Source organism: Bactrocera dorsalis, chromosome 6 (assembly GCF_023373825.1).
Source record: "Bactrocera dorsalis isolate Fly_Bdor chromosome 6, ASM2337382v1, whole genome shotgun sequence".
NCBI classification, from domain to species: Eukaryota; Metazoa; Arthropoda; class Insecta; order Diptera; family Tephritidae; genus Bactrocera; species Bactrocera dorsalis.
In genome coordinates, this window is record NC_064308.1 from 41,232,796 (window position 1) to 41,248,804 (window position 16,009).

The window sequence follows — 16,009 nt, forward strand, 5'->3', positions numbered from 1 at the left end:
GCTGTGACATCGTGACGATCGCTTTCTGATTGATCGTGACCCATTGCATCCTGGGAGTACTCGTTCATGTGCCTTGGGTTGCTAATGTATGTTGATGACAAAAAGAACGCGGACCGATACGTAGAAAAAGAACAGCAAATTTATAAATATAAATACAAATATAATAATGCTGATTATTATTATTGCTATGAAAAGAACTGTAATATGGCAGTTGTAATTGAGTTCAACAGTGCGTTATATTGTCGTAAAAAAACAGGACAAGGTACATAATCATGGGCCGCAAAATAATCTTTTTGAAAAATTAAAAGTAATAAATATAATTAAAAGCGATGTTAAAACTGCAAGTTTGAAGAGATCAAGTGTACGCGAATCGTTTGACAATAACTGTAAAAAGCATAAAGCAGGGGGAATGTTAATTGAATATGGTAAAATGCGTAGGAATTTGCTGCGAATCAGACAAGAAAAATTACCTACAGCACCTACGAATTTTGAAGTAATTATTGAACTTCTCAAAAGTCAAGAAATTAATAAAGAATTTGGAATGTCTAGATATAATGCTGGAAAACAATTTTATATAGACACTATAATGGAATTAAATTTTGCGTACACATTATTTATTTCGCCCACAATTTCTGAAACTATACGAGAAAAGAATAATTTAGAGAAATGTAATTATATTGTTGATGGTACGTTCAATATTACACCCGTTTCAAATAAATTTAAACAATTACTTATAATCCACATAATGCACAGCGACCACGTAAGTAGCTTGAAATTTGTATATTGTTTTTTATATAAACCAACATAATATAACTTAAACATGTCTATTTCATTTTCCAGGCTTACCCATTAGTATATGTATGTACTGATGTCAAATAAAACGGAGGAAGCGTACATACACATTTTACCATACGAGTATATAAAATCAAATGTAATAGATATGAATCCGAAAAACGTGATCAGTGATTTCGAATGCGGCATACGCAAAGCCTTTAAATACGTATACCCAGAAGTAAAAATGATCGGCTGTTGGTTCCATTACACCAGCGCCCTTCGTAGGAAGGCATCTAAAATAACGGGAAACAGAAATAAGCAAACCAAAAGCTTATATTCAAAATTTGTATACCTACCATTGCTGAAACCTTCGCATATTACTGAAGCTTACCATCTTTTAAGAAAAGAAGCAATGGATGAAAAATTTATTAGTGGACAATCGCGAGAAAGTTTCTTTAAACCCTTTATAAAGTACTTTGAGCATCAGTGGATGAAAAAAGTAATTGACTATTTATATCTTTTTATTGATATTAATAAAATGAATTTGTATGTTTTACCATTTAACAATTTTTAGGAACAACCTGTCAACTTTACAGTTTATAAACAACCCGTACGAACAAGTAATTCTGCTGAAGCGTTTCACAGTAAATTAAGTATGCAGCTTCCTTAGCGTGGAAATTTTTTTAAGGTTTTGGACGTTTTACTAGATATCGATTCAAATAAATCTATGGATTATTTAAAAGCAATGTCTGGTAATGCTGCGTTATGTAAACCGAGAAAACGTATTTATGAACAACGTGATACTTTTATTCACAAACGTATTCGCTTACTAAATCAAAATAAATTGTCTTTAATGGAAACTCTCGCACAGTTTTCAAAAATTGAAAACTGCATGATTGCAGAGAACAACATTAATGAAATCCATACATCCGATGATGATGAGTTTGAAAACGAAAATGAAGAAAATCTAGGAGATAATTGTACAGATAGCAATAATAACCATAAAGAAACTCTATTATGCGTAATTTGCTGCGATAAGAAAAGGCAATTAAATAGTTTAATCCATGTAAGCATTTTAAGGTTTGCCAGCCTTGCTATCAGCAAATAAATGAAGCAAGTAAATCAAAAGGAAATAAAACGTTATGTCCAATTTGTCGGACAATAATAAAGGATGTTCTGTTAATTATTTTTTTTAAAGTTATATATAATTCATTTCATTAAATACATTACTACCTTGTTTTTGTTAACATTCGGTTAAAGGAACAATTTTATTTTACTTTTTGTTGTTAATTCCATTTATAAGAATTATGCTTAAGTTTCAAAAACAATAATAAAAAAAAAGTATATAATCTTAAAGCTTGTGTATATTGCTCTTTATATTTTACTTTTCAGAAGTAGACATTCTGTAAAAGGGATATTTATAGTGGAAAACTATTAATTTTTCCTCTTACAAAATGTTTGGAGCTTTAATTCCTGGAACCTAGAAATTAAGTGAAATAAATCATTTGTAACGCAAAACATCACATTGGACATAACACCATTATGGCTTTATGTCCTATTCCACTAAAGTTGATATGAGACTTAAGGTCATATCAAAATTATGGCTTTATGTCCGTTTGAATTGAGACATAAAGGCAATATGGCTTTACGTCCTATGGCTTTATGACACCCCACCGCAAAATAAATTCCAACGATCCGCAATTTATTGCAGGTTTTGAAAATTTTAAAGCTTTAATTTCGTCTCATCCAATACTTAAATATTCAGATATGAAAAGGAATTTTCGATCACCACAGATGCAAGTGATTATGCCATAGGGGCAGTACTGCTCAACAAGGTCAGCCGGTGTGTTATATCTCTACAATGTTAAATAATCTCGAGCAAAACTATGCCACCACAGATAAATAATGTTTAGCTATCATTTATGCAGTTACGTACATTAGGCCATATGTTTATGGGAACAAATTTAAAATAATTACAGATCATTGACCAATAGTGTATTTAAATAACAAGTATAATGGAAAGGAATTTTCACAACGTCACCAAAGGTGGATATTGAAATTGCAAGAGTTCAATTGTGAGATTAAATATCAGAAAGGGAAAAATAATATAATAGCAGTCGACGAAAGCAATGATAAAGAATCCAATTCACAAAAAACCAGTTTCAATACATTTCGCTGAAGAGGAACATTTCCTCAAAAAAGAAAAAATTGTCAGCAAGTATAAAACCTACATCATAATAACATATCTCCGCCCAAACTGAAGTCCAAACAATACATGGAAGGAAAGTAACGAGATAAACTTTTCCTATTGACACGGAGAACATATTGAAAAGTATTTTCCAAAGACATATTAACAGTGGCAAAGTGGGTGTTTTTTCCGAAGTGAAGGAGGCCAGGCAAGGATCGACTAAGCAGACCAGTATTGCGCCATCCATTTCAGGGACCCGTAAGAAGAAAATCACCAGTGACGAGGCAGAGGGGAAACGGAAGTCGTACGCAAATGTAACTCGTCCGTTCTAATACGCGATAACCGCCACTGGTACAGCGGTGGTCTCATGGACCTCATCCTGCCGTCGAACGGATTGGTGTTCAAAGTCGCCATGGCTCACTTCGAAAGGGGAGTCTTTAAATTGGCTATTAAATTCGTGGAAGGCGCTGCGTTGGAATTATGAGTGACTTATGGAATTTGGTTTTTGTTCGTCGAGAGAGGACTTTGCTCACTTGTCTACTCAGTCCGAAGTAGCACCTGTTGGCAAGAGTTATCCTGCGTTGGATTTCCAGGCCAACATTGTTGGTGGGGTTTATGCTGGCTCCAAGATAGACGAAATTTTCTACAACTTCAAAGTTATGACTGTCAACAGTGACGTGAGTGCCCAGTCGCAAGTGCGACGTCTTTTTGTTTGATGACAGGAGATATTTCGTCTTGCCCTCGTTCACTGCCAGACCCATTTGTTTTGCTTCCTTGTCCAGTCTGGAGAAAGCAGAACTAACGGCGCGGATGTTGAGGCCGATGATATCAATATCATCGACATACGCCAGCTGTACACTCTTATAGAAGACGGTACCTTCTATATTTAGTTCTGCAACTCTAACTATTTTCTCCAGAAGCAGGCTGAAGAACTCGCACGATAGGAAATCACCTTGTCTGAAACCTCGTTTGGTATCGAACGGCTCGGAGAGGTCCCTCCCGATTCTGACGGAGCTTTTGGTATTCCTCAACGTCTGCTTACACAGCCGTATTAGTTTTGCGGGGGTACCAAATTCAGACATCGCGGCATAAAGGCAGCTCCGTTTCGTGCTGTCGAAAGCAGCTTTGAAATCGACGAAGAGGCGGTGTGTGTCGATTCTCCTTTCTCGGGTCTTTTCCAAGATTTGGCGCATGGTGAATATCTGGTCGGTTGTTGATTTGCCAGGTCTAAAGCCACACTGATAAGGTCCCATCCGTTTGTTGACGGTGGGCTTTAGTCTTTCACACAATACGCTCGATGGAACCTTGTACGCGTTGTTGAGGAGGCTTATCCCACGGTAGTTGGCGCAGATTGTGGGGTCTCCTTTTATATGGCTTGGGCATAGCACACTTAAATTCAAATCGCTGGGCATGCTTTTGTCGGACCATATTTCACAAAGAAGCTAATGCATGCTGTTTATCAGTTCTTCGCCGCCGTATTTGAATAGGTCGGCCGGCAATCCATCGGCCCCTGCCGCTTTGTTGTTCTTCAGGCAGGCAATTGCTATTCGAACTTCTTAATGATCGAGTAATGGAACGTCTGCTCCATCGTCATCGATTGGGGAATCGGGTTCGCCTTCTCCTGGCGTTGTGCGCTATCCCATACGTGTTGTGGTCGATCGTAAGTTGCAAAGTAGGCAGCCTGTTTTCTCTCCGCTGCGACATGGCACTCCTCATCCTACCAGCTGTTCTTTTGCACTTTCCGAAAACCAATGGTTTCGGTCACAGCTGTACGTAAGGAATTTGAAATGCCGTCCCACAGTTCCCTTATACCGAGTGGTTGACGAGTGCTCTCAGAGAGCAGGAGTGCAAACCGAGTAGAAAATCGTTCGGCTGTCTGTTGTGATTGCAGCTTCTTGACGTCGAACCTTCCTTCTGTTCGTTGGCGTGCGTTTTCTGCTGCGCAGAGGCGGGTGTGAATCTTGGCTGCAACAAGATAGTGGTCCGAGTCGATGTTAGGACTTCGGAGCGCACGCAAATCTAAAACACTGGAGGCGTGTCTTCCGTCTATCACAACTTGATCGATCTGGTTGGTTGTTTTTTGATCTGGAGACAGCCAGATAGCTTGATGAATCTTCTTATGCTGGAATCTAGTACTACAGATAACCATATTTCGAACCCCGGCGAAGTCGATCAGCCTCAACCCATTTGAGGATGTTTCCTCGTGGAGGGTGAATTTACCGACCGTAGTGCCAAAGATACCTTCTTTGCTCACCCTGGCGTTAAAGTCGCCAAGCACGATTTTGACATCGTGGCGGGGGCAGCTCTCGTAAGTGCGCTTCAAGCGCTCACATGGTCACATCGTCCTTCTCTTCCGTCGGGGCGTGGGCGCGAATCAGCGATATGTTGAAGAACCTCGCTTTGATTGTGGCTAGACGTTTATTCACCGGAGTGAATGATAGTACTCGGCGACGAAGTCTCTCTCCCACCACGAATCCCACACCAAACTTGCGCTCCTTTATATGGCCACTGTAGTAAATGCCACAAGTACCTGCTCGTCTCTGTCCTTGTCCTGTCCATCGCATTTCGTGGGCGTCGGTGATGTCAGCCTTTATTTCCACGAGGACATCAACCAGCTGGGCAGCGGCACCTTCCCAATTAAGGGACCGGACATTCCAGGTGTATGCCCTCAATTCGTAGTCCTTATTTCGTTTGCCATAGTCGTCATCAAAAGAGGGGTCTCCCATCCAGGGCTGTTGTTGATTTTTCATTGGGGGTATTTTTTTACGCGGCGGAGGAGGATACTTCGTCAAAGACCAGAAGTCGTGAGCTGCTTCAGTCATATGTAAAAGAATCGTTTCCGGCCACTCCAAAGTGGATAGCAATCAGAGAACTTTCCTCACTTGCGTGAACTTCTACACTCGACTCCATCCTCCGAGTAACTTACGGTCAGCTTTAAAAGGGATTCTGACTTTAAGCCGTACAGGAGGCAATACTCGAGTTGTATTTACGAGAAATTTTTCACACTCTTGTGGCTCTTGTGTGATTTTAATGCCATTTGGATCTGAAGGTAATTCATCTAGAGCCCAAAATTTTTGGATTACTCAATCTATTGTAGTAAAGTCTTTTTCAGCTTGGCATAATGTGTTATGTAATCTGGGAGGATAACTTATATTACTGGCGTATTTGCCAGATACAATCTATCCTAAAAGGGTTTTCTGAAAAGTTGGTTGGTTAGAACCATTTTTAATTTGGCCAACAGCTAAAACATCGAAAAATATTTCAGCACCCAAAAGGATATCCACTTTTTTAGATTTGTGGAATTCTGGGTTCGCCAATTCAATATTGTGCGGAATTTTCCAGCCACTAACATTGATGTTATGGTCTGGATGATTTGCCGAAATGCATCGCATTACCCAGAATTCCGCCGAAAATTCGTAATTATTTAACCGCGACTTGATAAGCGCGCTTAGTTTTGACCCCGCTTTTGTATTTGAATTGCCAATTCCTATTACGCTTAATGTTTTGTGCTGACGTCGAATCCGCAACTTCTGTGCCAAGTCCTCCGCCATAAAGGTTACGTCGGAGGTTGAGTCCAGCAACGCTCTCGCAGGCAGGTAATCTCCACAGCTGGTCGTCACTAAAATTACTGCTGTTGCCAACATTACCCGATCCGGCATACTTGCTGTATGCAAATTAATTCCCGTAACGAGGGAATTTTAAAAAAAATATATATTTTACATCCGCGAACGCGCGGATTAAATAAAAACGCTTGTGGTTACTTTGGATTGTAAGATACAAATCAATTCTTTATTTCTAAGATACTAGTATTTATACAATTTACTTTTGTTTACTTAAGGTTAGAGCTGAAGTGTAAGCATCAGCTTCATTGAGTCCAGAACAAAGTGTTGAATTACATTTTTAGCTGTGACATCAAATTCCAACGGAATGTTAAGTGGTTTATTTATGATTGTTATTGTTATGCCTTCGTGTGAGGGCGAGCGATATGGATTTTTGGATACAGAACGGAAAAAGCGTATCGAATTCTTAAATAATCAGAAAAGTGAATTATGTTTCTAGTTTATGAGGCAGTGTAATTGCAGAGTGCAAAGATTCAATTTTTGTTTACAGTTATGCTAAGGTTTCTATGCGGAGGCTATCGTTAACTCCCCCCTTCCTAAAATGAATCGTCCCCGATTCACTATTATTTTGAGTTAATTTAGATATTTGATTTAAAAGAGCATTGTAAGTGATCTCTTGAAATTGCGCATTTTCGATTGGTTTGGGAATTGCGCGAGATTTTTTTAATTTTAGTATTAAGTAAGTTATGAAAATTATTCCCAAGATTAAAATTATATACCAAAAATATGAATTTACTATTATGTTCTTGTTCCGTTCTGCTAAAATATTTATATTGTCTAATTTTAACATTTTATTGGTTGTTTCAAAATATTCTAATATTTCAAAATTATTAATGTGGTTATTTTTAAAATAATTCCAAATTTTTACTTCAGTGTTTTCATAAGATTGATTATTTATTATAGTATAATTTTCAAATGTTATTAAATATGTTCCATTTAATGTTTGATTATCTACAATGTTTTTTCCTGAAACTAATATCGCTCCTGATTTAATTTCTTCAATTTGTAAATTTTTTTCTTTTATTTTGTTACATTTTCCTTGTTTTTTATTTAAAATTTCTGACAAACATGTGTTTTTCTTATTTAATTTACAATAGGTTTTTGAAATTTCTGTCTTACAATTTTGAATATTAAAAAACTTATTTTTACAATATATTATGTTCTGGTCAATAATAAGCTTACCATCTAATTGAGCTATGGCTCTTACATCGTAGTACTTACATGTTAGTTGTATTTTAGGATATTTAATATAAATTATAATTATGTTTCCTTTTTGGGCTATTTTAAATTTAGAAATGTCCATTAAATCTGTTATAGTTATAATACCGTGTTGGTAATATGTTATGTTTTTTAATTCATCATAGTGTAAAATTGTTGGATTTAAAATTCCAATTTTACCAAAAGTTATTGTATTTATTAGATTTTGCAGTTCATGAATAACATATTGATTTCGTTTTCTTTTTATTTTCCGGTTGGCAGTATCGCCTTTAATATTATTTACTGTTTCAGTTAATTCTGTTATTATTTTAAAAATTTCTGAATTTGTAGTATATTGCTTATTGTTATTTATTACCAGTTCGTCCAATTTATTATTAATTTTTACAATGTCATCATGGTCTGGTGTACCAGCTATCCATTTCCAAAGCGTTCCTAATTCATTTATACCTCTTTTTTGTCGAAAATTAGTTTGTTTTAATTGTTCTATTAAAGTTTTAATTATCAAAATTTCAGATTCAGTTTCCTGTGTAATAATTCCTAGGCTGTCGTGATTTTGTTCGTTAATACTGTAAAAGTTTCTATTTTCGTCTGCTATTATATTTTCAAAATAAGATAAATTAGTAATGTGGAATAGGTCCCCGTATTCTTCATAAATGGAAACATCTCCATTTTCGATAAGTACGTAGTCTTGTCGAGTATAGTCAATAACATCAGCGGATGCTGAGCTGATTAATGCAGTCAAGATTAAAATGATCATATTGGAAACCTATAAAATTATGATTTTATATTATCTTTATGAATAATTCTATTTCTATTATTAATTATTATTTTATTCTCTAAATTTTCCTTAACTTGCTGTTTTTTATACCTAGGTTCTAATTTATTTCTCTCTCCTATTATTTTCTCGTAAATGATTTGGCCGGGATGATATTGCTTATCTGATCTATGTTTATTATGAAACGTTAACATTTTCTCCTGTGCTTGCTTTAAAGTTGTTGGCAAAGTTTCATGGTTTATTTTATTGTAAAGTACTTCATTTGGTTTAAAATTTGTTACTGAATGTATTGTTGAATTGTATTTTTGTGCTGCTCTAAGTATTGTTTCTAAATTACTGACAATATTGTATTCCTCTTTAATACATCTGGCTATTTCAATTATTGTTGAATGGACTCTTTCAACTTGTCCGTTAGTTATGCTGTGACGTGGATCACAAAAATAAATTTCAATATTTAACCTTTGCATTAAGGATTTAAATGTTGGTGTGGTAAAGCTTGGTTCATTGTCTAAAGTAATTTGTTTTACATCTGTGAAGCTTTGAAGCAATTCTAAAACCTTTTCTTCAATATTTGATTTATCTTCTATATGTTTTAATACTAAAAATTTTGAATAAGCATCTATACATGTGATGAATTTAAGTTTTTGTGCGTAGAAAATGTCTAAATGAAGTTGTTCCCCTTCTTTTTCTGGGATTGGGGCTTTGCCTATTTGTATTTTCTTGGGATGACGATCATATTTATTTTTATTACATATCATACAATTTCGAACGTATTCTTTCATTCTTTTCCTCATTTCTGGCCAGTAATATAATTTTTCAATTTGTTTAATATTTTCATTATAGCTTCGATGAGCTCTATTATGGGTTTGTTCGATTAATCCGGACTGATCTTCTCTATTAATAATATCCATTGGAAAAAGTTTTGTAAATACGAATTTGTTCTGAAATGTTTGTTTGAGAGTTTCCTGAACTTCATGCAAATCTTCAACGGTGCAGTGAATCCCTGTCACTAACTTTGGTTGAATATATTCTTTCAAAATTGTTACTAAATTTTCTACTGTATCAAATTCTATTAAATGCCTTTTATTTCCAAAAGTTTCAATTAACTCATGGACAGTAAATCTGTTCTTACATAATATTATTTGTTGTTTAAATTGATTTATTGGTTTTTGTGTTTCTTGTATTTGAACGCTTTCACTACTCTGTGCTGAATGTTGCGATTCCTGACTGTGGGAATCATCGGAAATGTTATATAATTCAAGACGCGACAATGCGTCAGCTACAATATTGGATTTACCGGGTTGATATACAAATTTTGGAGAAAATTCTTCTATTAATGCGTGCCATCTTTTCATTTTTGGATTAGGATTACGGGGTGATAAAGCAAATGTTAATGGTTGGTGATCAGTGTGTATTTCCAAATTGGTTACACCATAGAGGTAATTTCGTAGATTTTTTAATGCCCAAACAATGGCATAAAGCTCTTTTTCATTAGTTGCATAATTTCTTTCTGTTTTATTAAGAGTTTTTGAAATGAAGGTTATTGGTTTACCCCCTTGTGATAGTACCGCACCCATTGCAACGTTAGATGCATCGGTAGTTAATACAAATGTTTTTGAGTAGTCAGGCTGTATCAATTCCATTTCTGAAGCTAATTGTTTTTTTAGTTTATTAAATGCATTTATTCCTTCTTCATCTAGAGTTATTTCAAATTTTTTTGATTTATTTTTAGAAATCCTACCGTTTTCTCCTGATAGGTATTTTGTCAAAGGTTTGGCTATCGAAGCATAGTCTTTAACAAATTTACGATAATATCCTGCAAGTCCCAAGAATCCTCTTAATGCTCGCAAACTTTTTGGTATTGGATAGTTTAAGATTAGTTTTATTTTATTTGGGTCTGTTTTGATGACATTTTGAGCTACTATATAACCCAAAAACTCTATTTCTTCAGCGAAAAATTTTGATTTTTCTAATGAAATTTTCATATTAGCATTTCTTAGTATTTTTGTAATTGTTTCTAAATCTTTTAAGTGTTGAGTTACGTTTTTCGAAAAAATGATTATGTCATCCATATAAACGTGACAGATTTTTCCTATATGTTCTCGCAATATATCATCCATTGCTCTCTGAAAAATTCTAGGGGCATTTTTTAACCCAAAAGGCATCCTTAAAAATTCATATTTCCCATTATTAACGGAAAAAGCTGTTTTCTCAATATCATTTTCTGTCATTAAAATTTGATGAAACCCTGATTCTAAATCAATGGTTGAAAAATATTTTGCTTTGCCTAGATTAGACAGTATTACGTTTGTATCCGGAATCGGATAACGATCAGAAATTGTATGCTCATTTATTTTTTTGTAGTCTATTACCATTCTAAGTTTTGGTGTTCCATTGTCATTTGTACCCTTTTTTGGTACCACCCAAATTGGTGAGTTATATGGACTTTTACTAGGTCTTATTATATTATCGTTAATCATTTTATTTATTTCCTCATTTACAAACGAGTTTACAGATAGGGGATATGGATATTGTCTGCTCCATATCGGATCCTCATTTTTCATTCTTATTTCCGCTTTAACATTTGTCATGAAGGGAAAGCTTGTATTAATATTTGAATGCATTTGAGCAATTTTTTCTTTTATTTTGGCTTTAAGCTGAGTTAATCTTTCATCTTGATTTTCAATATCTAACTTTTTGGAATTCTTTTCTGAATAATAATCATTATCATCATTAATTTCTGAGCCATTTTCACCCAGTATCGAATAATTATCGTTTATGTTGCCGGCAAATTCATCGGCTGGCGTTGTAGAACTTTTTCTTTCCACAATATTTTCTTTACATAATTTGCCGGTATTATCATCGGCTGGCTTTGTAGAACTTTTTCGTTCCACAATATGTTTTTTATGATTATTTTTTTCATTTTGCTGGTATAAATCATCAGCTGGCGTTTTAGGACCTTTTTGTCCCAAAATAAATTTTTTTAATATAATATTGCCGGTAAAATCTTCGGCTGGCGGTGTAGAACTTGCTTGTTCTACAGATTTAATATTTCTTTCATTTTTAATATCACCGATACTTTTCTCGGCTGGTTTTTTGGAAGCTTTTTGTTCCTTAGTTTTGTTTTCAAAATAAATATTCATGCTACCTTTTTTATTTTCTGAGTTATTTTTTACCCTATAATTAATTTTCCCATTGGACACATCGATGAGTGCCTCAATATTTTTAAGGAAATTGTATCCTAAAAGGAGATCCGATTCTAATCCTTCTATTTCATAGAAGATTTCTTCGACTCCAAATAGGGTAATTAAGTGGTAAAATTTTATTATGGAATAGCCATTCACGGTTTTTATGCGTTTATAAATGGCTAATTCGTTTTTATTATTATAAACCCCAGGCTTAATGTAGCATGAGGTTGCTCCCGTATCAATTAGAGCTTTTAAAGTTTTATTTAATTTTGAGTCATGTAATTTGAGATAGGGGAGTTCGTCCCCTCTTCGCCTAAAAAATGGCTCTCGTTCATATTGTTAATTCGCTGACTTTTTTCTTGCGGGCGAAAGCTATTATTGCTTTCTCTATGCCGCTTTATCCCATGGGTTTCCTGATTTTGCCCCCTATTGGCCTGAAAGTTTGCATTGGTTTGCAAAGGTTTTAAATTTTGATTATTATTGGTATTTCTTTGTTGTTGGTAAAAATTATTATTACTTTGTTGTCCCCTCATATTAAAATCTCGATTATAAAGTCTGGATACAGAAGGATCTATATCCATTGGGGTTGGTTTCGGATAATTATAATGTGTATTGGGATTGTTCCTTTGAGGAAATCTTAAGTTATTGTTTGGGTAAGTTGGCTTCATTCTATTTCTGTCAAACATAAAGTTTTGAGCAAATCGAGCTCTTTGATTATTCGATTCAAGTTCCTGTGCTTTTGCTAAAGCGTCAGGTAAATCTTGTGGGCTTAAAGAGAAAATTATGTCTCGTAATGGTGTGTTTAGTCCTGTAATGAAGATCCTTAAGGCATGTTCTCTGTTTTTGTTGTTTAATTCTTTGGTCAAGTCAGCGTTGTTTCCGTGTGTCATAATGGTTTTATTTATTAATAACGTCAACTTTTTGTTGACGAGATTGTAGTATTCTACAACCGACATTGCACCTTGCCTTAAGATGCTTAATTCTTGTTCAATTATGTGTATTGGACGTTTGTCCGCATATGCAAAGTCTAGACGAGATAGAATTGCATCGAGATTTAGTACTGTTCCGTGATTTGTTAATGCATCATTTGCATCATGCGTTATTTTATTTCTTAGTATTGTGAGTGCGGCAAAGTACTTCCTACTGCCCCTCACGTATAGGCTCATAGCGTTAAGCGCAGCCTCTCTCCAACTAACATATGAATTAATCCTACCAGTAAATTCAGGTACGGATTTAACTACATCTAATGATTCTAGGCAAGCTATATTGTCGTCTATCGTTTGTGTTAAAAAATCAGTTGCACTAGTGGTATTGACTGTTATTTGTGAGCGTAATTGTTCTACTTCCTCACGTAATGCTATGTTGCTGTCAGCAATAAGGCGAGTTATTAAGTCTACGGTCAAAGCGTCACCGTTAGCCATTTTGTCTAATTTTCAATTTCTGGTTTTTCTTTTTAATTTTTTTATTTTATCCCTTCTAGGAAGAGATGCTTTTTTATTCTGGAGGGTCTGGAGTTCAGAATCGCAGAATTAAGCTTTGTTATAAACCGGAGGGTCCCCCTTGCGGTGGTGAATCGCGGTTTCAATATATTTTTATTATATGGCTGATCGAGCCTTTAATTATTGTTTTAATTTAAAAAAAATTTTGGTTGAATTAATTTTTTTATAATTCTCTGGAGGGTCCCTTGGGTGGTGAATCGCAGAGAATTTTAATTTGTTATAAGCTGGAGGGTCCCCCTTGCGGTGGTGAATCGCAGCTTTTAATTATTTAATTTATTGGTTGTACAAACCATTAGTTATAGTTTTTGTTTCTTTATTTTCTTAGTTTAGGACATTTCTTAATTTCGTGATCGCCCTTACAAAAATCGCAATATGACAATTTTTTATATTTGATACTTGGGCTATTTCCCATTTCTAATATACAAGAATATTTTAATTTTAACTTACAAATATATTCTGCTGTCTCTTTTAAAGTTTCTGCTGATGATGCTGTTGGTGTTACTGCTGTTTCCTTTATGCCTGCTGCTACTACTGTTGACACGTCCGCTGATGTTGTTACCCCTGTTGCTTGGCTGTTATTCTGTTGCACTTTTAAGTCACTCTTTGACAGTTATTTTTTGAGTGGAAGTTTTTCACTTACACTTTTTTTGGTCACTGTTATTTTTCTAATAGATTATTTTAAAAAATTTCTTGTTGTTTTTTTATCTTGCGATTGTCATTTCGTTAAATGTTCTTACTCAAGCAGTTATTTTTTATTGAAAGTTTTTCTTTTACACTTTTTTAGTCACTGTTATTTTTCTAATAGATTATTTAAAAAAAAAAATTTCTTGTTTTTATTATCTTGCGATTGTCACTTCGTTAAATGTTCTTACTTAAAAATTTTTTAGTGAAAGTTTTTTACTTTTTTGGTCACTATTACTTTTTCTCTTATTTTAATAGGCACTTTTTTACTCATTGCAAGTTATTTTTAATAAGACGACTTTTTACAAATTTTTCTTCACAATTTTTAATACCGCAACTTTTTATACCTTTTATTTCATAATTTTCAATACCGCAACTTTTTATACTTTTTATTTCACAATTTTTAATAACGTGATTTTTTATACTTTTAATTTCACAGTTTTTAAGAACTTGATTTTTTATACTTTTAATTTTACAATTTTTAATAACGCAATTTTTTTAATTTCACAATTTTTAATAACGCGATTTTTTATACTTTTAATTTTACAATTTTTCACAATTTTTAATAACTCAATTTTTTATATTTTTAATAAATTTAAACTTTATTAGGCACTTTTTGATTCGTGCCCCACGTTGGGCGCCAATTAATTCCCGTAACGAGGGAATTTTAAAAAAAATATATATTTTACATCCGCGAACGCGCGGATTAAATAAAAACGCTTGTGGTTACTTTGGATTGTAAGATACAAATCAATTCTTTATTTCTAAGATACTAGTATTTATACAATTTACTTTTGTTTACTTAAGGTTAGAGCTGAAGTGTAAGCATCAGCTTCATTGAGTCCAGAACAAAGTGTTGAATTACATTTTTAGCTGTGACATCAAATTCCAACGGAATGTTAAGTGGTTTATTTATGATTGTTATTGTTATGCCTTCGTGTGAGGGCGAGCGATATGGATTTTTGGATACAGAACGGAAAAAGCGTATCGAATTCTTAAATAATCAGAAAAGTGAATTATGTTTCTAGTTTATGAGGCAGTGTAATTGCAGAGTGCAAAGATTCAATTTTTGTTTACAGTTATGCTAAGGTTTCTATGCGGAGGCTATCGTTAACTTGCATGCCATGTGTGGTGTGGTGCCGTGATCTGCAGTGAACAAGTTAAACACAACTTTGAGCCACTTGCGAAAAATTGAGTATGAAGCAAGCAAATTATTCACGGAATGAGTATAAGTGTGAATACTGCTCACTTACATTTACGAGAGAGAGAGTTTTGGCTTATGAGCTGCTTAGCTTGTATGAAGCATATATTCACAAGTGTTTGCTTATGAGCTCACAATACTTATGAATCTTTGCTTAAGATTCTCTGACATTCATGAATACAAAACACTTGTGAATATACGAAGAAGCTCAATTGTGCGCAAGCCACTTGAGCCGTAACGCTATGAACCAAAGGCTAAGAAATCCATTACGAGATCAGTAAGAATTACTATTATATTATTGTATAACAACAAGGATTTTGTAACTGGTTCTAATAATGACTAGATATAATGAAAAAAAACTGGATTTTCATATTTTGTGTTAATTTTCTCTATTATTAAAAAAAATCACATATACATACATACTTACATTATTATGTTATCACTTATAATATTACATTTTATTTTATAAAATGACAATTCAGTTCCTTTCAATGGAATTAAAATTAAAAATAAAAATCACGTCAGTTTAATGGTATAAAAATTAAATGAATTATTAACAAAATAACACATTTCAGTTAATTTCGGTAAAAAATAAAAATACTAAGCATAACATTTACTTCAAGATTTATGTACATTAGGGTGGCTCTTATTTTTCAAATACAATTTTTTTCTTGTGCTACCACTCAATTTAGTTCCTTTTTATAAAAAAATCAGATGAGCGAAATTTGAAGTTAATCCGATAAGTTTAAAGTGTGCCCCTTGGCCCTCAAAAATACAAAATAAACGAAAATTCAAATAAAAAATCAATTTTGTTTCTTGGTTTCAAAAACTTGTATAAAGTTATCGCCCAAATTAGGTCCGGGGG

The 16,009-nt window shown here is 34.0% G+C and overlaps 1 protein-coding gene across 1 annotated transcript in view; it reads right to left on the bottom strand.

The window, feature by feature from the left end:
* Positions 1 to 13,184, bottom strand: part of LOC125779782 (uncharacterized) — a 36,284-nt gene extending 23,100 nt beyond the window's left edge. Inside the window, exon 1 of the mRNA XM_049461052.1 lies at positions 12,960 to 13,184. Coding sequence (XP_049317009.1) covers positions 12,960 to 13,184 — 225 coding nt within the window. The remainder of the gene's footprint in view (positions 1 to 12,959) is intronic.
* Between the last annotated feature and the right edge of the window lie 2,825 nt (positions 13,185 to 16,009).